The 24,872-nt window shown below is 42.9% G+C and overlaps 1 protein-coding gene across 2 annotated transcripts in view; it reads right to left on the bottom strand.

The window, feature by feature from the left end:
- Nucleotides 1–922: 922 nt before the first annotated feature.
- Nucleotides 923–24,872, bottom strand: part of cfap36 (cilia and flagella associated protein 36) — a 120,551-nt gene continuing 96,601 nt past the window's right edge. For both annotated transcript variants that reach the window (XM_063055925.1, XM_063055926.1), the window contains 4 exons: nucleotides 19,506–19,596; nucleotides 14,106–14,275; nucleotides 2,237–2,395; nucleotides 923–1,059 (listed from right to left, as the gene is read on the bottom strand). In XM_063055925.1, coding sequence (XP_062911995.1) covers nucleotides 979–1,059; nucleotides 2,237–2,395; nucleotides 14,106–14,275; nucleotides 19,506–19,596 — 501 coding nt within the window. In that variant the 3' untranslated portion in view covers nucleotides 923–978. The remainder of the gene's footprint in view (nucleotides 1,060–2,236; nucleotides 2,396–14,105; nucleotides 14,276–19,505; nucleotides 19,597–24,872) is intronic.

Here is a 24,872-nt window from a genome sequence, read left to right as displayed (position 1 = left end):
CAAGGTGGTGTGAATTCGTGTGGTATGGGTAGATGCTACACTGCAGCTGTTGAGGAATGATGTTGGAGAGAATGAATGTTTAAAGTGTTGGATTGGTGTCAAGTAGGTTATCACCTTTTATGCATAATTGAAGCTTTAAGGTGTAAAATGGGAAAGTAAGGTTGATTTCTACTTCAGTCACTTGCAAAAGTAAAATCTGCTTTAGCCCATTTCCTTTGGCACAGGGCAAGTATGTTATTCAAGTAGGAATGAAGTATTTATCCATGACATCTTTACGTCTAATAAATTGATGATTGTTGTAATGTAGCACTGAGCTGATATCAGTAACTAAGGGTATCAGAGTGTTGAAATATTATGGGATACCTTTAATCAATTTGGATATTCAGTTATTTTATACTGCCTAAATGTGTGACATTAAACAATAGCTATGTTGTTTTCACATTCAGCAGATTACCTAAATGCCTTCTTTGAACATCTTCATGTCTTCATTTAGAAATTTATTTTCGAAAGATGAAATAGTTTTCCAAAACTTAGTGGTTAATTTGACACAGAAATGTCAGTGTTCCACAATAGTTCTGGACGTGTGCAGATTGCCCAAGTCTGTAAGCTTTTGATGTTTATACTATTAGAGTTTATATTTCAATCCTAGCAATTCTTGAAGCCATAATAAGCAGTTTTGTTACACAAGTTCATGGTTAATAATATGGTAATTGAGTTTTGCAGGTACCAACAGTCTTGAACTATGTTATAATTCACAAGAACAATACAATCACCATTTAGCATTCTAAGTTGCAAATAATTAGTACTGCCTATTACGTAAAAGGCAGCTATTTTAAATTGTGGCTGAAATGCATCAATATGATCGGCAAATTAAGAGTCACATTATATAGTACTTCAACTTTAATGCAGTTCAATTAAATACTGTACTCAAAGATCTCTCAATTAAAATTATGGATTTTGTAGTCTGTTGTCCACATTTCATTTTTTGATAACTTCCTGTTTAAGCTTTTCTGCCAGATGTTTCCTTTTCTGAATTTTCTGCTTTTCTTCTTCAGATAGCTACAGAAAGAAAAAAAAGTGCTAGTCATTATTTCTGCATTATCTACAAATGCATTACTTAAAGACTGTCAATGATACCAAACCTTTTAACAAAAAAAAATCTTTGATCAATATTCTCTTGCGCAACGATGCTCCACCAACTGCAAACTAAAATTATGTGGTGTCAGAAGAGGCATGTTACAAAATCAAACTTAGTCTCACATGCTTCACCAGCTACAGAATGTTAACATTCTTCATGCTAAAATGATTAAGGTATCAAGTATATGATTAAGGTACATGAGTAAATGTTCCATTCTTTGTCCTGACATGATTTGGGGCTTTGCTTAATTTCAGCATTTCCTTCCAGTTGCCAGGCTTCCTGAATTCTGGGAAATTCACAGCTATTATATGCAATTCTGAATCACACCATTCCAACTGAACAACCACAGTCGTTACATACTGTTGCCTTGCCGAACCCAAACCCACAATCCACAACAGTAAGACAAAGATGGAGTTTTGATTAATTAAGAAAATGTGAAAGAGTTGGAGAATCTCTCTTCATTGGGTTATTAAAATTTGCATCCCTTGATTTCTGTAAAGCTGTCCTGCCACCTAAGTATAAATGCACCTTGTACACTAGTTCAGTCATTTATGTAAAAATAATTTTGAATTGCAAATTCCCACTTTTTCACCACAACATAACTTCTAACATACTAACATTTAAATAACTATACTGAGACTTCCATTCTCCTCCCAGCCTCAATCGATCCAGTCGAGCATCCGCTCAGTTGGCACCTCTTCCAGCACTCCACTTTCTGTTCAATGCCACATTCACTTTTCCTAATCACCAGAAAATTCTCAACTACCATTAGTCGTGAAAAATGGCAATTTGGAGCCTAATTCAAAGCAAATTAAACTGGATTTAAAAAAAAACACAAAAAAAGCTGAAAAGTATAAAGTGATTAAAAATGCTCTGTTCATTTTGTTAAATGTAAGAGTTTGGGATTCATTCAAACTGCAATTTGCAGACATAAGCTCAGTTATTCCAGCAAGGAATGGTTATTAAATCTTCAACTACATGCAACATTTTTACAGTTCCTTGCAAATTACTAAAAGATACAAATTTGAGAATGCAGACATGTATATAGCTTTTCCACTCTGTCATCTATATGCATTTGACAGTTTCTGTATTCAGTACCTCTTTGGTTTTTAGTGTGGGTGGTGCATTCAGAGTTTCAGGATTTTTTGGTAGATGTTTCTCTCTCTGTTCTTTTTTCATTGCCACCAATTTATCTCGCTGTTCTTTAAGATATGCTGCTCGTTCATGAAGTTGCTTCCTCTCATTCTCAGAAAGTTCCTGCCATGAAGAATGATCAGCATTTAATAAATCTGGAATCCAGTTTTTTTCAGCGGTGTCATATCATTTGTATTCTAAGGTACAGGCAAAATTAAATGCCTTTTCCTGTCTGCTTCAGATATTGAGTGAATCATGTTCGACGAGAATCAAGTCATTTGCACCATGTATCAGTAAGTGGAACAGTTTCCTTCCCTGAAGGATCATCAGTAAACTAATTAGTGGCCGGCATGAAAACACGGATTCTTAATAGCTACTCAAATTGACATGCTGGAATTTAAATACAAAACACAGTTACACGTATCTTAAATGATCCCAATTATAATCCAAACAACAGGAATTCTGCAGATGCTGGAAATTCAAGCAACAAACATCAAAGTTGCTGGTGAACGCAGCAGGCCAAGCAGCATCAATATAGGAAGAGGCACAGTCGACGTTTCAGGCCGAGACCCTTCGTCAGGACTAACTGAAGGAAGAGTGAGTAAGGGATTTGAAAGCTGGAGGGGGAGGGGGAGATCCAAAATGATAGGAGAAGACAGGAGAGGGGGATATAGAGCCAAGAGTTGAGCAGGTGATAGGCAAAAGGGGATACGAGAGGATCATGGGACAGGAGGTCCGGGAAGAAAGACAAGGGGGGGGTGACCCAGAGGATGGGCAAGAGGTATATTCAGAGGGACGGGGAGAAAAAGGAGAGTGAGAGAAAGAATGTGTGCATAAAAATGAGTAACAGATGGGGTACGAGGGGGAGGTGGGGCCTTAGCGGAAGTTAGAGAAGTCGATGTTCATGCCATCAGGTTGGAGGCTACCCAGATGGAATATAAGGTGTTGTTCCTCCAACCTGAGTGTGGCTTCACCTTTACAGTAGAGGAGGCCGTGGATAGACATGTCAGAATGGGAATGGGATGTGGAATTAAAATGTGTGGCCACTGGGAGATCCTGCTTTCTCTGGCGGACAGAGCGTAGATGTTCAGCAAAGCGGTCTCCCAGTCTGCGTCGGGTCTCACCAATATATAAAAGGCCACATCGGGAGCACCGGACGCAGTATATCACCTCAGTCGACTCACAGGTGAAGTGATGCCTCACCTGGAAGAATAAGCCTACTGACTCTCACAGCTATCTGGACTATTCCTCTTCTCACCCTGTCTCTTGCAAAAATGCCATCTCCTTCTTGCAATTCCTCCGTCTCCGCCGCATCTGCTCTCAGGATGAGGCTTTTCATTCTAGGACGAGGGAGATGTCTTCATTTTTTAAAGAAAGGGGCTTCCCTTCCTCCACTATCAACTCTGCTCTTAAACGCATCTCCCCCATTTCACGTACATCTGCTCTCACTCCATCCTCCCACCACCCCACTAGGAATAGGGTTCCCCTGGTCCTCACCTACCACCCCACCAGCCTCCGGGTCCAACATATTATTCTCCGTAACTTCCGCCACCTCCAACGGGATCCCACCACTAAGCACATCTTTCCCTCTCCCCCTCTCTCTGCATTCCGCAGGGATCGTTCCCTACACAACTCCCTTGTCCATTCGTCCCCCCCATCCCTCCCCACTGATCTCCCTCCTGGCACTTATCCGTGTAAGCGGAACAAGTGCTACACATGCCCTTACACTTCCTCCCTTACCACCATTCAGGGCCCCAAACAGTCCTTCCAGGTGAGGCATCACTTCACCTGTGAGTCGACTGGGGTGATATACTGCGTCCGGTGCTCCCGATGTGGCCTTTTATATATTGGTGAGACCCGACGCAGACTGGGAGACCGTTTTGCTGAACATCTACGCTCTGTCCGCCAGAGAAAGCAGGATCTCCCAGTGGCCACACATTTTAATTCCACATCCCATTCCCATTCTGACATGTCTATCCACGGCCTCCTCTACTGTAAAGGTGAAGCCACACTCAGGTTGGAGGAACAACACCTTATATTCCGTCTGGGTAGCCTCCAACCTGATGGCATGAACATCGACTTCTCTAACTTCCGCTAAGGCCCCACCTCCCCCTCGTACCCCATCTGTTACTCATTTTTATGCACACATTCTTTCTCTCACTCTCCTTTTTCTCTCTCTTGCCCATCCTCTGGGTAACCCCCCCCCCCTTCTTCCCGGACCTCCTGTCCCATGATCCTCTCGTATCCCCTTTTGCCTATCACCTGTCCAGCTCTCGGCTCTATACCCCCCTCTCCTGTCTTCTCCTATCATTTTGCATCTCCCCCTCCCCCTCCAGCTTTCAAATCTCTTAGTCACTCTTCCTTCAGTTAGTCCTGACGAAGGGTCTCGGCCTGAAACGTCGACTGCGCCTCTTCCTATAGATGCTGCTTGGCCTGCTGCGTTCACCAGCAACTTTGATGTATGTTGCCCAATTATAATCCATTCTCTTTTCTAATCTACTGAGTAGATGACAAACTTTTAAATACTCAAATGGAAATTAATGAGAATGTAGTCTGAAATGAAAATGCCTGCAGCTGAGATATACTGATTGTTGTATCAGTCCTACTTAGAATTCCTCCCACACTATTTCCCTTCATCATAGAAACATAGAAAATAGGTGCAGGAGTAGGCCATTCGGCCCTTTGAGCCTGCACCGCCATTTATTATGATCATGGCTGATCATCCAACTCAGAACCCCGCCCCAGCCTTCCCTCCATACCCCCTGACCCCCGTAGCCACAAGGGCCATATCTAACTCCCTCTTAAATATAGCCAATGAACTGGCCTCTACTGTTTCCTGTGGCAGAGAATTCCACAGATTCACCACTCTCTGTGTGAAGAAGTTTTTCCTAATCTCGGTCCTAAAAGGCTTCCCCTCTATCCTCAAACTGTGGCCCCTCGTTCTGGACTTCCCCAACATCGGGAACAATCTTCCTGCATCTAGCCTGTCCAATCCCTTAAGGATCTTGTACGTTTCAATCAGATCCCCCCTCAATCTTCTAAATTCCAACGAGTACAAGCCCAGTTCATCCAGTCTTTCTTCATATGAAAGACCTGCCATCCCAGGAATCAATCTGGTGAACCTTCTTTGTACTCCCTCTAAGGCAAGGATGTCTTTTCTCAGATTAGGGGACCAAAACTGCACACAATACTCCAGGTGTGGTCTCACCAAGGCCTTGTACAACTGCAGTAGTACCTCCCTGCTCCTGTACTCAAATCCTCTCGCTATAAATGCCAGCATACCATTCGCCTTTTTCACCGCCTGCTGTACCTGCATGCCTACTTTCAATGACTGGTGTATAATGACACCCAGGTCTCGTTGCACCTCCCCCTTTCCTAATCGGCCACCATTCAGATAATAATCTGTTTTCCTATTTTTGCCACCAAAGTGGATAACTTCACATTTATCCACATTAAATTGCATCTGCCATGAATTTGCCCACTCACCCAACCTATCCAAGTCACCCTGCATCCTCTTAGCATCCTCCTCACAGCTAACACTGCCGCCCAGCTTCGTGTCATCCGCAAACTTGGAGAAGCTTCATCCAAGTCATTAATAAATATTGTAAACAACTGGGGTCCCAGCACTGAGCCTTGCGGTACCCCACTAGTCACCGCCTGCCATTCTGAAAAGGTCGTGTTTATTCCCACTCTTTGCTTCCTGTCTGCTAACCAATTCTCCACCCACACCAATACCTTACCCCCAATACCGTGTGCTTTAAGTTTGCACACTAATCTCCTGTGTGGGACCTTGTCAAAAGCCTTTTGAAAATCCAAATATACCACATCCACTGGTTCTCCCCTATCCACTCTACTAGTTACACCCTCAAAAAATTCTATGAGATTCGTCAGACATGATTTTCCTTTCACAAATCCATGCTGACTTTGTCCGATCATTTCACTGCTTTCCAAATGTGCTGTTATCACATCTTTGATAACTGACTCCAGCAGTTTCCCCACCACCGACGTTAGGCTAACCGGTCTATAATTCCCCGGTTTCTCTCTCCCTCCTTTTTTAAAAAGTGGAGTTACATTAGCCACCCTCCAATCCTCAGGAACTAGTCCAGAATCTAACGAGTTTTGAAAAATTATCACTAATGCATCCACTATTTCTTGGGCTACTTCCTTAAGCACTCTAGGATGCAGACCATCTGGCCCTGAGGATTTATCTGCCTTCAATCCCTTCAATTTACCTAACACCACTTCCCTACTAACATGTATTTCGCTCAGTTCCTCCATCTCACTGGACCCTCTGTCCCCTACTATTTCTGGAGGATTATTTATGTCCTCCTTAGTGAAGACAGAACCAAAGTAATTATTCAATTGGTCTGCCATGTCCTTGCTCCCCATAATCAATTCACCCGTTTCTGTCTGCAGGGGACCTACATTTGTCTTTACCAGTCTTTTCCTTTTTACATATCTATAAAAGCTTTTACAGTCCGTTTTTATGTTCCCTGCCAGTTTTCTCTCATAATCTTTTTTCCCCTTCCTAATTAAGCCCTTTGTCCTCCTCTGCTGAACTCTGAATTTCTCCCAGTCCTCAGGTGAGCCACTTTCTCTGGCTAATTTGTATGCTTCTTCTTTGGAATTGATACTATCCCTAATTTCTCTTGTCAGCCACGGGTGCACTACCTTCCTTGATTTATTCTTTTGCCAAACTGGGATGAACAATTGTTGTAGTTCATCCATGCAACCTTTAAATGCTTGCCATTGCATATCCACTGTCAATCCTTTAAGTGTCATTTGCCAGTCTATCTTAGCTAATTCCCGTCTCATACCTTCAAAGTTACCCTTCTTTAAGTTCAGAACCTTTGTTTCTGAATTAACTATGTCACTCTCCATCTTAATGAAGAATTCCACCATATTATGGTCACTCTTACCCAAGGGGCCTCTCACGACAAGATCGCTAATTAACCCTTCCTCATTGCTCAAAACCCAGTCCAGAATAGCCTGCTCTCTAGTTGGTTCCTCGACATGTTGGTTCAAAAAACCATCCCGCATACATTCCAAGAAATCCTCTTCCTCAGCACCTTTACCAATTTGGTTCACCCAATCTACATGTAGATTGAAGTCACCCATTATAACTGCTGTTCCTTTATTGCACACATTTCTAATCTCCTGTTTAATACCATCTCCGACCTCACTACTACTGTTAGGTGGTCTGTACACAACTCCCACCAGCGTCTTCTGCCCCTTAGTGTTACGCAGCTCTACCCATATCGATTCCACATCTTCCCGGCTTATGTCCTTCCTTTCTATTGCGTTAATCTCTTCTTTAACCAGCAACGCCACCCCACCTCCCCTTCCTTCATGTCTATCCCTCCTGAATATTGAATATCCCTGAACGTTGAGCTCCCATCCCTGGTCACCCTGGAGCCATGTCTCTGTGATCCCAACTATATCAATGACTTTTTGTCAGTTTCCACCTTGTTCTCACCTCATCTGTTCCATTCTGACATTTTTTAAATTAACCTCGTGCTTCCATTTCTGGGAATTGGTTAGCAACCAGTAGCAATAACTTGGAGCCTCTCATAGCTATGTTTAACGTACTTCCTCCTAACCTGTTGAATACAAGAATTCCATTCCATTTTCCCAGGTCCTTTAGCTGTCATTGGTTTTGATGATGGAACCTTGTACACTATATTTCTCTCAACCAGGTGCCCTCCCGTGTGGGCAAAGCTCCCAACCAATGAAAATCAAAGCACTGCTGCTGGTGGATGATTTAAAGAAAAGCTCAAAATGTGTTCAGCAGGTGAAACACTATCCACAGAAAGAGAGGTTTGAGATCAAATACTTGGTTCATTACAACTGACATTGACCCATCTATTTCTACTCTCAGCCCTTCTCCCAACCAGTCCTCTTGTCCTCTACACTTGCTCCATGTTCAATGGGTCAATCTCCACAACTACAAAATAACTAATTTCATGACATACGTCAATGATAAACCTGATCCTTCTACAAGTCTTCAGCTGATACCAGCATCTTCACTGATCTCTACTCTTAGCACCTTTTCTTTGTCTCTCCCTTTCCTGGTAACAAAACCTTAACATATAGAACATAGAAAAGTACAGCACATTACAGGCCCTTCGGCCTACAATGTTGTGCCAACCCTCAAACCCTGCCTCCCATATAACTCCCCATCTTAAATTCCTCCATATACCTGGCTAGTAGTCTCTTAAACTTCACAAGTGTATCTGCCTCCACCACTGACTCAGGCAGTGCACTCCACACACCAACCACTCTGAGTAAAAAACCTTCCTCTAATATCCCCCTTGAACTTCCCACCCCTTACCTTAAAGCCATGTCCTCTTGTATTGAGCAGTGGTGCCCTGGGGAAGGGGCGCTGGTGATCCACTCTTATCTATTTCTCTTATCTTGTACACCTCTATCATGTCTCCTCTCATCCTCCTTCTCTCCAAAGAGTAAAGCCCCAGCTCCCTTAATCTCTGATCATAATGCATACTCTCTAATGCAGGCAGCATCCTGGTAAATCTCCTCTGTACCCTTTCCAATGCTTTCACATCCTTCCTATAGTGATGCGACCAGAACTGGACACAATACTCCAAGTGTGGCCTAACCAGAGTTTTATAGAGCTGCATCATTACATCGCGACTCTTAAATTCTATCCCTCGACTTACGAAAGCTAACACTCCATAAGCTTTCTTAACTACCCTATCTACCTGTGAGGCAACTTTCAGGGATCTGTGGACATGTACCCCCAGATCCCTCTGCTCCTCCACACTACCAAGTATCCTGCCATTTACTTTGTACTTTGCCTTGGAGTTTGTCCTTCCAAAGTGTACCACCTCACACTTCTCCGGGTTGAACTCCATCTGCCACTTCTGCATCCTATCAATGTCTCTCTACAATCTTCGAAAATCCTCTACACTATCTACAACACCAACAACCTTTGTGTTGTCTGCAAACTTGTCAACCCATCCCTCTACCCCCACATCCAGGTCGTTAATAAAAATCACGAAAAGTAGAGGTCCCAGAACCGACCCTTGTGGGACACCACTGGTCACAACCCTCCAATCCGAATGTACTCCCTCCACCACGACCCTCTGCCTTCTGCAGGCAAGCTAATTCTGAATCCACCTGGCCAAACTTCCCTGGATCCCATGCCTTCTGACTTTCTGAATAACCTTGTCAAATGCCTTACTAAAATCCATGTAGATCACATCCACTGCACTACCCTCATCTATATACCTGGTTACCTCCTCAAAGAACTCTATCAGGCTTGTTAGAAACGATCTGCCCTTCACAAAGCCATGCTGACTGTCCCTGATCAGACCATGATTCTCTAAATGCCCAGAGATCCTATCTCTAAGAATCTTTTCCAATAGTTTTCCCACCACAGACGTAAGGCTCACTGGTCTATAATTACGCGGACTATCCCTACCACCTTTTTTGAATAAGGGGACAACATTCGCCTCCCTCCAATCCTCTGGTACCATTCCCGTGGACAACGAGGACATAAAGATCCTAGCCAGAGGCTCAGCAATCTCTTCCCTTGCCTCGTGGAGCAGCCTGGGGAATATTCCATCAGGCCCCAGGGACTTATCCGTCCTAATGTATTTTAACAACTCCAACACCTCCTCTCCCTTAATATCAACATGCTCCAGAACATCAATCTCACTCATATTGTCCTCACCATCATCAAGTTCCCTCTCATTGGTGAACACCGAAGAGAAGTATTCACTGAGGACCTCGCTCACTTCCACAGCCTCCAGGCACATCTTCCCACCTTTATCTCTAATCAGTCCTACCTTCACTCCTGTCATCCTTTTTTTCTTCACATAATGGAAGAATGCCTAGGGGTTTTCCTTTACCCTACTCGCCAAGGCCTTCTTATGCCCCCTTCTTGCTCTTCTCAGCCCCTTCTTAAGCTCCTTTCTTGTTTCCCTATATTCCTCAATAGACCCATCTGAACCTTGCTTCCTAAACCTCATGTATGCTGCCTTCTTCCACCTGACTAGATTTTCCACCTCACTTGTCACCCATGGTTCCTTCACCCCTACCATTCTTTATCTTCCTCATCAGGACAAATTTATCCCTAACATCCTGCAAGAGATCTCTAAACATCGACCACATGTCCATAGTACATTTCCCTGCAAAAACATCATCCCAATTCACACCCGCAAATTCTAGCCTTATAGCCTCATAATTTGCCCTTCTCCAATTAAAAATTTTCCTGTCCTCTCTTATTCTGTCTTTTTTCATGATAATGCTAAAGGCCAGGGAGCGGTGGTCACTGTCCCCCAGATGCTCACCCACTGAGAAATCTGTGACCTGACCCGGTTCATTACCTCGTACTAGGTCTAGTATGGCATTCCCCCTAGTTGGCCTGTCCTCATACTGTGACAGGAATCTGTCCTGGACACACTTAACAAACTCTGCCCCATCTAAACCCTTGGAACTAATCAGGTGCCAATCAATATTAGGGAAGTTAAAGTCAACCATGATAACAACCCTGTTATTTTTGCACCTTTCCAAAATCTGCCTCCCAATCTGCTCCTCTGTATCTCTGCTGCGACCAGGGGGCCTATAGAATACCCCCAATAGAGTAACTGCTCCCTTTCTGTTCCTGACTTCCACCCATACTGACTCAAAAGAGGATCCTGCTACATTACCCACCCTTTCTGTAGCTGTAATAGTATCCCTGACCAGTAATGCCACCCCCCCACATCCCTTTTAAAGCACTGAAATCCAGGAATATTGAGAATCCATTCCTGCCCTGGTGCCAGCCAAGTCTCTGTAAAGGCCACTACATCATAATTCCATGTATGTATCCAAGTTCTCAGTTCATCACCTTTGTTCCTGATGCTTCTTGCATTGAGGTACAAACACTCCAGCCCTCCTGCCTTACTACCTTTACACTGTTTATTCTGCTTCTCTTTACTCAAAGCCTCTCTAAGATCTGGCGTTACTCCATGCACTTCTTTCACTGCTCTATTGCTCTGGGTCCCATCCCCCTTGCAAATTAGTTTAAACCTTCTCGAACCATGCTTGCAAACCCACCTCAAAGGATATTGCTCCCCCACGGGTTCAGATGCAACCCATCCAATCTGTACAGGTCCCACCTTCCCCTGAAGAGATCCCAATGATCCAAAAATCTAAAACCCTGCTCCCTGCACCAACTCCTCAGTCACACATTCAACTGCCATCTCCTCCAGTTCTTACCATCACTGTCACATAGCGCTGGCAGCAATCCTGAGAACGCCACCCTTGAGGTCCTGTTCTTCAACCCTCTCCCTAGTTCCCGAAACTCACACTTCAGGTCCTTATCCCTCTTCCTGCCTATGTCATTGGTGCCAACATGTATCATGACTTCTGGCTGCTTTCCCTCTTAATATGATGAAATGTCAACCACCCGAAAGGGGAGATGAAAGGCAAAGATCAATTTCAATTTTGAGACGGGTCCTGGTCAAAATACACCAGGAGCATGTACTTGCAGTCAAATTTACATCTGATAAGGGGAAATTATTGAAAAGTGAGTTGTAAGTGCCAATATAGGTAAGGTTTGAACAGCAAGGGCAGGAAGTATGAGGGGACCTGGAATACAAGAAATAAAGCATTGCACAATATTTTTTAAAAAAGCTCACGGGCAGGAATAGAGATGAAAAAAAGGACAGGCCCAGGAGGAGCATGGATGGGGGAGGGGGATTAGAAGGGGAAAAATAGGGTACAAAATATCACTGGCATACAATAATAAGGAAATTGCCAAAATAGTTTATAACTAATATTAAGAATAAGAGAGTAGCAAGGGAAGAGTGGTGGCGCGAGAGGAATGAAAGGTCAATTAATACTTCTAATTGGTATTCACTAAGGAGAAAATTGCAGTTGGGGAGCAGGAGAGAAACTAAGCAAGCTACCATTTAAAAAGATGGTTTTTGACATCTTGGTGAATTTAAAGTGGCTAAATCCTCTGGGACTGATGAAACAGATGCCAGGTTGCTATGGGAAGTAAAGAAGGAGATTATTAAGACCCTCACAGATTTTTAAATCTGCTTGCCACAGATGACTGGATAATGCCAAATGTACCTTTATTAAAGATGTGCAGCAAGGATAAGCTTGATAATCAAGACCTGAGAATCCAAAGTCAGTGGTAGAGAAGTAATTAAAAATAGTTCCGGTAGAGAGACCAAATTGTCTAGTCATTAATTAAAAATAATCATGGCAGCTTTGTGGGAAGTTAGAGGCAAAGACCCTATCTGAGCAATTTGAAATTTTCAAGGAAACACTGATGAGAGCAGTATTGTTGGTGGTATCTACTTGCAGTTCATACAGTGTGTGATAAGGTCGTCACACACAAAATGGGGAGGAGTTCAGCTAGTCAGAAAGCACCTATGGAGGGGAATAAACATTTGAGGTCTTGGGCTGAGACCATGTATCAGGACTGTTAAGGAAGGAGACAGAGGCGGAATAAGAAGGTGGGGGGGCGGGGAAGAGTACCAGCTGGCAGATGAATGGTGACACCAGGTGTGAGATCTTATTCTGGTTTCTGCCCCCTTCCTATCCAGTTCTGATGCAGGGTCTCAGCTCAAAACAACTGCTTATTCCCTTACGTAGATGCTGCCTGACTTTCTGAATTCTTCCAGCATTTTGTATGTGTTGCTCAAGATTTCCAGCATCTGCAGAATCTTGTGTGTCATACTGGGAGGCCATATTGGGAGACAGGTCTGAAAGGTTAAAGCCTTTGCAATTCAACAAATTCAATCCAAAACTGGTCCGGTAATTAGGAGGAAGAGGATGATAGGATTGATTGTTTTTGTGGTTGGTAACTTGTGACCAGTGGTGTACCATGGGATTTTCTGCTAGGAGCCTTAAGTCCTTGTCATATGCACTGACAATGTGGATGCAAATAAAGGAGGTATAATTGGTAAGTTTGCAGAATGACATGAAATTAGTGACATAATCGATAGTGAGGAGAAAAACTGATGAATTGGTAAGATAGGCAAAACAGAGGATGGAACTTAATCTTGATAAATGTGATATTATGCAGGTGGGAGTACTAGTGACATGAAGATAGAGACAAATAATATTATAGTCCTAGTGGGGCCTTAGATCAAGAATCCATCAAGATGGCAGCACAGTCTTATGAGATGGTGAAGACACAGGATACCCACCTTCATTAGACAAGGCACAGAAAATAAGAGCAGGGAAGTTATGGTACAACATTTTAAGATATTAGGTAGCCACAACTGGAATGTCATACATAGTTCTTGTTGCCACTCTATAGGAAAGAGTGCAGAGGAGACTCACCAGCATCTTGTCCAGAATATGACAAGTTATAAGACTAGATAGGCCGGATCTGTTTTCCTTGGAGTAGAGCATGCAAAGGGTATCTGACTGGAGATGTACACAATTATGAAAGGGATGGGTAGGGAAATAATGAGGAACTTCACCACAGCAGAGGTTAGGAGGAATCAGAGGAAACATCTCTCCTCTCCCCCAACAAACACAAAATTCAACAGCACTGCCTCATGAGGCAATAGAAACAGACTCCCTTAACATTTCCTAAACAAGTTTTTGAACCATCAAGGCACTGAAGGCAATGGAGTAAGTTCTGGTAAACATGGATAGTGTAGATGCATACTTGTGGTCAGCAAGGACATGGTTTGCTGAAAGCTCTGCTTATGTGCTGTAAGACTGAATTCCACACAATATCTTTCACCCACCAATCCAAGTGATGTAATTATATTTATCTAGAATGAATAAAAAAATAATTACTGAATGGATTTCTCTTGAGGATTCAATTTTAAGTTTTTAAGCCAAGCTCTCTGCTACTTACTAAAACAGATCCCAAAATACCAGCTTCCTTTTTTGCCTGCTGTAGCCATATCTCTGCTGCATCACTTTGGTTTGTCTTTTTTTCTATTGATTCTGAAGGCAAGGGTAATTCTCCTTTCGGTGGGGCTCGTACTGGTCCTAATACTTCTCTGGATATTCTGTTGTTTTGTCCTGATAAGTTAGAAAATACAACATGAGTGAGAAAAGGAAAAAAATAAAATAAACATAGCAACTTATTATTGGTAACTTGCATTAAATGTGCATCATAATATCACAATCTATTCTCAATTCCATTCCATTAATTTAAACAAAATTTCAATGTTCCACTGCAGAAATTGCCGGTGAAGTACTCAAGAATAAAATGTGTTTCTATGAACTTACATGTCATTGTGAAAATATAATGATTAAGTGTATTACTTGCTGTTTTTAGCTAAAAAATTTGGTCTCACTATATGCTACAATATAAAATGTACCAAAAAGAAGCAGTAGTAACCCATTCTGCATCTTAAAGCTACTCTGTTATTCATAATCGATGACCTTTTACTTCTGCGCCCTCTCCTGCACTAATCCCACACCTGTGGAAACACCAAAGCACCCCATTAGATGGTGCCTCCTCATTCAAATCATGATTTCCTTTTCATAAACCCCTAACCTGCCCTAATCTCTGTTTTGTCTATTCCTGGATTTTTCAGAAATTTATCTATTACTACCCCCATGACCTAAGGCCAGAAAACTTGAGTGTACAAAATCCCAGAGATTCACCACCTCCATGAGAAGTTCCTACACGCCTTGGTGACAACAGGCAATGGTCATTTAAAACAATGTCCCTTCAATGTCACTGTTGAGATGCCTGTTGTTTCAATAAGGTTGATCTTATTCTTCAAAACTCCAAAGAATATCAATTTGATTTACTTAGCCAAGAATCCAATGCATTTGTGAGGGTGAACTGCTTTGTAGTTCTGTCTGCTCTTGCTCACACCTTAAATAGCAGAGATTGTATTTAAAAACGCAAACACGAGGAGTTCTGCAGATGCTGGAAATTCAAGCAACACACATCAAAGTTGCTGGTGAACGCAGCAGGCCAGGCAGCATCTCTAGGAAGAGGTACAGTCGACGTTTCGGGCCGAGACCCTTTGTCAGGACTAACTGAAGGAAGAGCTAGTAAGAGATTCAAATCTCTTCGTCGACTGTACCTCTTCCTAGAGATGCTGCCTGGCCTGCTGCGTTCACCAGCAACTTTGATGTGTGTTGCAGAGATTGTATTTGCTACTTTGTAATCTATGGAGATTTTGAAGATATGCTCAGAGAGCCAGAGGCTGGAGGTAGATTTTTTAATTTAATTTTCTTTCTTTCTTATTGCAATTTGAAGAGTGGGGATGCCAGGCAGAATAATGGAGTGCTCCTCTTGTGTGATGAGGGAAGGCAGGGAGACCTCCAGTGTCCCTGATGACTACATCTGCAGGAAGTGCATTTAGCTGCAGCTTCTTTCAGACGGGAGGCTGAGGAGTTGATTGACAGGCAATACAGAGAGGTAGTTACACTCAAGGTAGACGACATAGGTTACTGGGTGACTGTCAGGATGGGGGAAAAGGGGTAGGCAGCCAGTACAGAGTACCCCTGTGGCCATTCCCTTCAATAACAAGTATACTGCTTTGGATACTGTTGGGAGGATGACCTAGCAGAGAAAAGCTACAGTGGTCTGGTCTTAGGCATGGAGTCTGGCTCTGGCTCAGAGGCCTATTAAACTAGACCTGCAGGGTGATGGGAACCAGAGTGCCACAGCAGATGGTGGAGTGCTTGTGGGAGAAGATGTTAAGTCTACACACAAAGTAAGGAATCAAAAGGTTGATTTGATTAGTGTTTGTCAAATGTGTTCAAATAAATTTCTTAATGAATTTCTTAATCAATAATAGAGGTCCCAACTAAAGGGAGTATGGTACTAGATCTCCTATTAGGAAATGAGACAAAATAGGTGACAGAAATTTGTGTAGGGGAACACTGCATCTAATGGTCATATTGCCATTAGTTTCAAATTAATTATGGAGGAGGATTGGTCTGGTCCTTGGGTTGAGATTCTAAATTGGAGAAGGCTAATTTTGATGGTATTAGAAAGGATCTGGCAAGTGAGAATTAATCCAATCACAAACGAGAAAATCTGCAGCTGCTGGAAATCCAAGCAACACACACACAATTCTGGAGGAAGTTGGCAGGCCAGGCAGCATCTATGGAAAAGAGTAAACAGTCGACGCTTCGGGCTCAGATCCTTCATCAGGAATTATTGCTTAACTGAGAATTAGGCCAGGTTGTTTACTGGCTAAGGTGTATTTGGTAAGTGGGAGACCTTCATAAGTGACTTATTCAGAGTATAGAGTTTGTATGCTTCAGAATAAAAGGTAGGGAAAAACAGTTTAAGGAACCTTGGTTTTCAAGAGACATTGAGGCCTTGGTTATGGAGGAGGAAGAGGTACATAGCTGGTATAGGCAGAAAACAGCATATAAGGTATTTGAGTACAAGAACTGCAAGGGAACACTTAAAAAGGCAAATCAGGAGAACCAAAAGAAGGCATAAGGTTGGTCTAGCAGACATGAAGAAAAATCCCAAGGGCTTCTACAGATATATCAAGAGCAAAAGAATAGTGAGGGTCAAAAATGTTTTTCTGGTTATCTATGCGTGGAGCTGAAAGAGACAGAGGAGGTCTTAAATGGATTTTTTTGCACCTGTATTCACTTGGGAGACAGAGTCTGCAGAAGTGAGGGAAAGCAGCAAGAAGGTCATGGACTATATATAGATCAGAGGAGGGGGTGTTTGCTAACTTGAGATAAATCAGGATGAATAAATCCCTTGGGCCCGTCAAAGTGTTCCCTTGGACCTTGTGGGAGGCTAGCGCAGAAATTGCAGGGACCCTATCAGAGATATTTAAACAAGCTTAGCCACATGTGCAGTGCCAGCGGATTACAGGAATTCCATTGTTTAAGAAAAGCTCTAAGAATAAGCCGGGAAATTATAAGCCGGTAAGCCTGATATCAGTAGTGGGCAAGTTATTGGAAGGTATTCTAAGGGACTGGATATACAAGTATTTGGATAGACGGGTTGATTAGGCATAATCAACATGGCTTGTGTGTGTTACTTTGTCTAACCCATCTTATAGTTTTTCGAGGAAGTTACCAGTAAAGTTGATGAAGGCATGGTATTGGATGTTGTCTACATGGTCTCTTGCAAGGCCTTTGACAAGCTCCTGTATGGGAGGTTGGTCAAGAAGGTTTAGTCGGTTGGTGTTCAGGATGAGGTAGTAAATTGGATCACAAACAAGAGAAAATCTGTAGATGTTGGAAACTGGATTCAACACTGATTTTGTAGGAGAATCCAGAGAGTGGTGCTAGTTGTCTGCCTCAACTGCAGAGCTGATTATTGGAGTGCCACAGAGATCGGTGCTGGGACTATTGTTGTTTGTCATCTATATCAATGGTCTAAACTGGATCCACAAATTTGCAGATGACACTAAGGTCGGAGGTGTAGTAGACAGCAAGGCAGGCTATCAAAGCTTGCAGCTGGAAAATCCCGGGATTTGCCATCTTTTCTTTTGTGATATAGAGTAGTCCATATTCCAAGCCTATCCCATAAATGTTCCCCAACTCTTTTTCCACATCGACGACTGCATTAGCACTGCTTCATGCACCCATGCTGAGCTTGTCAATTTAATCAACTTTGCCTTCAACTTCCACCATGCCCTTAAATTCACTTGGTCCATTTCTGACTCTGCCCTCCCCTTTCTCAATCTCTGTCTCCATCTCTGGGGACAAACTGTCCACTGACATATTTTATAGGCCTACCAATTCCCGTGGCTTTCTTGATGATGCTCTTCCCATCCTGTCTCCTACACATTCCCTTTTCTCAGTCCCTTCATCTCCCCTGCATCTGTTGCCAGATTGCGGCTTTGCTTTCCAGGAGATCTGAGATGTCCTCCTCCTTCAAAGGATGAGATTTCTTTTCTTTCACCATTGATGCTGCCCTCACCTGCATCTCCTCCATTTCCTGAACATCTGCGCTCACCCCATCTTTTCGATGCTTTAACAGCAATAGAATTCCTTGTCCTTACATACCACCCCACAAGCCTCTGCATCCAACACAACATTCTCCATAACTTCGGCCATCTACCACCAAAGTCATCTGGAGTTTACCCCCAAATTCTCCGCTTTCTGTAGGGATCACTCCCTCTGTGACTCCCTTGTCCAATTATCCCTCCTCACTAATCTCTCTCCTGGCACTCATCCCTACAAGTGGCCATAGTGCTACACATGCCCACTCACTTCCTCCCTCAGCTCCATTCAGGGCTCCAAACAGTACTTGCAGGTGAGGCAACACTTCACCTGCAAACCTGTGGGGTTGTCCATACTGTCCGGTGCTCCCGATGCGACCTCCTCTGCATTGATGAGACCAGTCATCAATTGGGAAACCACTTTGTCGAGTACCTCTGTTCCATCTGCCAAAAGTGGAACTTCCCAGTGGTCAAACATTTTAATTCCGAGTCCCATTCCCATTCTGACATGCAGTCCATGGCCTCCTCTTCTGCCACGATGAGGCCTTCCTCAGGGTGGAGGAGCAACACCTTATATTCCATCTGAGCAGCCTTCAACCTGACAGCGTGAATATTGATTTCTCTTTCCAGTAAATAAAATCCATCCCCCTCCCCTCTTCTTGTATTCTCCACTCTGTCCTCTTACCTCTTCTCATCTGCCCATCACCTGCCCTGATCCTTTCCTCCTTCCCTTTCCTCTATGGTCCACTGTCCTCTCCCATCAGATTCCTTCCTCTCCAGCCCTTTACCTCTCCTACCCACCTAGCTTCACTTATCACCTTCTGGCTATCCTCCTTTAGCATGTTCCCTTTTCCTTCCCAGTCTTGGGATCGGCCGAAATGTCAACAATTTATTCATTTCTGTGGACGTTGCCTGACCTTCGGAATTCCCCCAGTGTGCGTGTGTGTGTGTGTTGTGTTGCGTTGCTTTGGATTCAGCACCTGCAGAATTTTTCCAATTTATGGAACGAAAAACATCAAGGTACCGCTCAAAAAATGAAAAGAACAGGAGAGAAAATGACAGATTCGTAAATTGTTATATACTGTCACAATGTTCAGTGGAAAACCTCGTTTTACATGCCCTCCATACCAATCATTTTATCACATCAGTGTATTGCCACAGTACATGGGAAAACTAACAGAAAGCTGAGAAAGATAAAGCAATTTTCTTAAGAATCAAGGCTATTCACAAGTATTTTATATTTTCTCATAGCTGCTCTATATTCTATGATAATAGCTGATCTGAATATTGGCAATCAATTGCACCAAACTATGACATTAATAGTAAATGCCTTTAACTTTATATAGGTGCTAATCTTGCTTTACCTGAAAAGCTGCATTGGTGATTAGTCGCCATCTTGCTTGAGGATATGGCTTCTGGTAACTGCTCTAAAGTGTTTAAAGAGTTTGTAGATTCCTAGGTTTAAAAAAAAATCGAGCTTAATGAATCTGGATGCAGTGGTTCACCTGTACAATCCATTTTATGTACTGGGATTTTACAATTAAATAACACAGTACCAAAGGAAGTACTTAGTGCAAAATAAAAGATGACAGATAGCATAAAGCTTTCAATTCTGAGGGCAGCACTGTAGCATATCTGTTAGCACAATACTTTACAGAGTCAGCAATCACTGACTGACTGACTGCCGCTGTTGGTAAGGAATTGTTACACTCTCCCCATGACCTGGTGCGTTTGCTCCCACATTCCAAAGACATACAAGTTGCAGTTGGGTTTAGTGAGTTGGGGACAAGCTATGTTGGCACCTGAGCCATGAGACACTTGCGGGCTGCCCCAGCACAATCCTCGGACTGTACTGGTTGTTGATGCTTTTCACTGTGTTTTGATGTACATGTGACAAATAAAGCTAATCTTTAATCTAATTATATTTAGATATAAAAATGTACAGGAGTGAAACATTAATCCTGCTATGTTATTATGCAATCTGAATTTCCAAAAAGTTACCAGACCAATCATTATAAATCATCCCAACTCTTGGCCACTACTGTCCGATTTCCTCAGAGTCTTAGGCTCAAAAGTTTCATCATAACCTTCCTTCATCTTAAGGACAGAAGTAGAGATGTTTACTGATGATTGCAATCCTAATCACAACTCCTCAGCAAAAAAGACTTCCAAGACAAAACACAAAATGCTGGAGGAACTCAACAGGTCAGATAGCATCTAAGGAGATGAAGTGGACATTTCTGGCCGAGATCCTTCTTCAGAATGGAGAAGGATGGGGGAAGATGCCAGAATAAAAAGGTGGGGGAGGGCAAGGAGGCTAGCTGGAAGGAGATAGGTGAAGCCAAGTGGGTGGGAAAGGTCAAGGCTGGAGAAGAAAGAATCAGGTAAGAGAGGACAGTAGACTACAGGAGAAAGGGAGTGGGGACACGGGTAAGTATTAGGCAGGTGAGAAGTAGTAAAAGGTCAGAGTGGAGAATTGGGGGAATTCGTTTACTGAAAGAAGAAATTGATATTCATGCCATCAGGTTGGAGGCTACCCAGACGAAATACAAGGTGTTGCTCCTCCACCCTGAGGGTGGCCTCATCTTGGCACAAGATAAGGCTATGGATCGACACACTGGAAAGGAAATGGGAATTGGAATTAAAATGTTTGCCACCGAGAAGTCCTACTTCTGACAGATGGAGCAGAGGTGCTTGATGAAGTGGTCCACACCTGAAACACCTGACACAATAGAGGACCCCAGCAGATTTGCAAGTGAAGTGTTGCCTCACCTGGAAGGACTGTCCAGACCCTGAATGGAGGTGAGGGAGGTGGTGTACAGGCAAGGTCTAGCATCTAGGCCACTTGCAGGGATAAATGCCGGGAAGAACAGATGGACAAGAGAATCGCAGAGGGAGCGATCCCTACGGAAAGCTGGGGGTGGGGGGGTGGAGAGATGTTTAGTGGTAGAATCCCTTTGGAGATGGCAGAAGATGTGGAGGCTGATGGGATGGTAGGTAAGGACAAAAGGAACTCGATCACCTTAAGGAGACAGGAAGATGGGGTGAGCACAGATGTTCAGGAAATGGAGGAGATCAGGTGATGACAACGTCTAAAGTGGATGGAGCGAAAGCCTGTCCTTTAAAGAAGGAGGACATTTCTGATGTCCTGGAATGGAAAGCCGCGTCCTGGGAGCAGGTGCAGTGGAGGAGAAGAAACTGAGAAAAGGGAATAGGACAAAGGACTCCAATTGCTGGAAATCTGAAGCAACACACACAAAATTCTGGAGGAATTCAGCAGGTCAGCAGCACTTCTTGGAAGGAAATTAACAGTCAAAATTTCTGGCTGAAACCCATCAGAACTGGACAGAAAAGGAGCAGAAACAAGAATAAAAGAGAGTGGGAGGAGTGTGAACTGGCAGCTGATAGGTGAGAAGGAGAAGGTAGATAGGTGGGGAGGAGGAGGGAAATGGGAATGATGTGAAAAGCTGGGAGGTGATAGGTGGAAGAGGCATAGGACTGAACAAGATGGAATCTGATAGGAAAGGACAGTAGACCATGAAATAAAGGGAAGGAAGTACAGAACCAGAGGGTGGAAGGTGTGGGTGATAAGTGTTATGTTTTGTTACCTCAAAGCATTAAACTAATAAAGGAAAATGAAAGCAGAGAGATGCAAGTCTAACTTTGTTCTTTACTTTGTGAGGCATGCATAGCATGTGGTAGTGTGATGACGTGTGCAATTCACCTATTTATACATATAACCCATAATTAATTATTTAAATGAACAATTCTTAATCAATATATACACAAGATTACTAAAATACTACATAACACTCCACCCCGCTTGGCTATAAACTCCAACTCAATTAGAGTGCATCTCAACTATATACACAATATACTACACAAAACAACTATTACACAGGCATCCACAGCGTAGGACAATTTAAAATTTACCATTCAGGCTTAAAGATTCAATCGCTATGGAGGCTTTCTTCCTCTTGTGGGATAACATCTTTCCTGACGAGGAGAATCACTCTGCTTGGCAGGCAAGAATTGTGATTGTGAAAAACAATCTCAGCTTCTGGAACCTCCTCGTGGTGGATGTAGGAGTTGACTCTGAGACTGCAGGAAGTGGTTCTGACAGCTCTGGACACCTTTCTTCTCTTTCCTTTTCCTTCTTCTAGTTTGTGCATCTTGATATTCGGAAGCTGTATTTAGATCACTGCAGTATTCTCTTATTAACCCTTCCAGAGCATATATACACTGGACTAGACATGCCTAGGCATCATCCTTGATGAAGATGGTGGAGTCTGTCATTGAAACATCAGTTAAAACCGACACCTGGACCTGGTTGGAATCCAGAGAAGAGTTTATACGTTCTATTGCTCTCTTTATGATCTGATCTCTCCTCTTAGTTTCCTCATCCACAACATCATCAAATGAATCCTCTGTTTTTGTATCTACATTGACTCCTTTCCTTTTGGCCTTCTATTCATCCAGCTGGGCTTTGGTCTTTGCATCTACTTTAACAAGCAGCTTTTTGTTTCCCACGTGAAGTTCAGGCAATAACCTTAATGCGCGCAGAGCAGATTCTGGTTCTTTACATTCACCAAAGAAAAATGCTTGCAACTTTCCTGAAACTTCTTGAAATCTCATCCAGCTCAAAACCAAGCCACAATTTGGAAGTAAATGCCTGATTAACATATCAGAACCTTTCTCAGAAACGTTGCTTACAAAAACTGTTGCAGTCAGGCCACTGCTTTCGTCACTTCTATGATTACTCTGAGCAGCATGGTCCTCCCTTGGTCCAATATGCTTTCCAACCAGAGGCTGGCACGAATACCTGTCAGTCCTCTGTTGGGCAACAGTTCATGCTGTACAGTATGAAGACTGTTGTGGCAGCATCCAGTACCTTTCTTAACTTGCTTTCAGTTCATTTTAGTACAGGGGATGAGGCATGCAAATAGTGGAAGAATCTCCAATCAAGTTGTAATTCTCTTAGCCAATCCACCCCCACAATGCCGTCCCTCTGTTTTTACCACATACAAGCCTAATGTGGCTTGTTGGTTGTTGTATTTCACTGTTACAAGTGTCATTCCCACAGGAGTTATCTTTTCTCCAGTATAAGTTCTCAGTTGGATATTTACAGGTGTCAGTGTAATATCTTTGAAATACCATTCAAACTAACTTTGTGTGATGACTGAAACAGCTGAACCAGTGTCTAAATCCATTTTAATTAATTTGATGTTCATTTCTTGTGTAAGCCATATTGCTTGTCTATTGCTAGTTTTCACATTGTAAATCTCAAGGCTATCCAGTCCCATATTACTCTAATCATTATCAGATTTTTCAACAACATGCAGATTAGTGCTCTTTTTGAAACTGCAACTTGACTTTTTAGCTCTTTCTCTTTCCTGTGTAGATTATTTATTTTTGTCTACCTGACATGGTCTTTGTATGTGATCTTCTTTGTTGCATTTTCTGCAAGTTCCACCTTTAAATCTGCATCGGTCTGGTGTATGTGAGCTTCTACCACAATGGTAACACAATTTGTTCAGCCAGACCAGTTTCTGTTTAGACGTTGCAACTTTGTTCATGCTCACTTTCATTCCTGACTGCAACTCAATTGCATTCTCTGTCTGCTGTTTCCATTGATACAGAAAATTCAACTGCTCCCTTAAACTTAAGTTGTGCTTCAGTTAGGAGCCGCTTTTGATTACTTTCTTGTAAGATTCCACAAATTAAACAATTACTCAGTACATTATTAAGCACATTACCAAATTGACAGTGTTCAGACAATCTCTTCAATTCAGCCACATTTGCTGAAATGGACTCCCCTTCTTTTTGAAAACGCAAACACGAGGAAATCTGCAGATGCTGAAATTTCAAACAACATACATAAAATTTGCTGGTGAACGCAACTTCCTATACCTCTTCCTATAGATGCTGCCTGGCCTGCTGCGTTCACCAGCAACTTTTATGTGTGTTCCCCTTCTCTTTGATTTTGCTTATGAAACCTAAAGCGTTCTGCAATCAATAATGGTTTTCATTCTAAAAGTTCCTGCATCACTTCCTCGAAATCAGCAAAGCTAATTTTGGAGCAGTCAAAGTTCGAAGCAAACTGTATGCTTTAAACCCAATGAACTCAGAAAAATTGGTACTCATATCTCATTGGCTATTTCATTTGCTTCAAAATACTGTTCAATTAGCTCAGTATACATGAGACAGTTGCCCATTGTGACGCCAAACCAAGCTATCGGATGATTGATGCTAATTGGACAGATAAGAGAGACAATGAAGAAACATTCAAACTGCTAATAAGAGAGGAGAGAGGGATTAACAGAAAAGAAACACAATTCAGAATATTGACAGACCGGTTACTTTGAACCTGAGCTGTTTGAAGTTTGATGGACAGGTGCTACCCCAGAAGGGGGATAAAAAGAGCAGGTTCGCTAAGGCATGTGACACACCACGAGATCACGAGATAACAAGACCCTGGAAAGAGCGGTGTGCCCCCACAAGTTGGTGTGAGTTTGGAGGTCCGGTTCGCGGGAACTGACCATAGGCTCACAGGGTGTAAAGGTACTATCGGTGGGAACTTGGTGTGTGTGTCCGCCCTTGCCTGGGTGCCGGGTTCACCACGGAAGAACTATCGTATCCGGAACGGAGAGGTCACAGTCGGTGACCACAGCGGGTTAGAAGACATAAAAGGGTCCACCCGAAACCAAATGCGAAGACATCAAAGGTCTGTC

The sequence above is a fragment of the Mobula hypostoma genome, chromosome 8 (assembly GCF_963921235.1).
Source record: "Mobula hypostoma chromosome 8, sMobHyp1.1, whole genome shotgun sequence".
NCBI lineage: Eukaryota > Metazoa > Chordata > Chondrichthyes > Myliobatiformes > Myliobatidae > Mobula > Mobula hypostoma.
The sequence above is the reverse complement of the archived record's forward strand: the minus strand, read 5'-3'. Positions and strand labels throughout refer to the sequence as shown.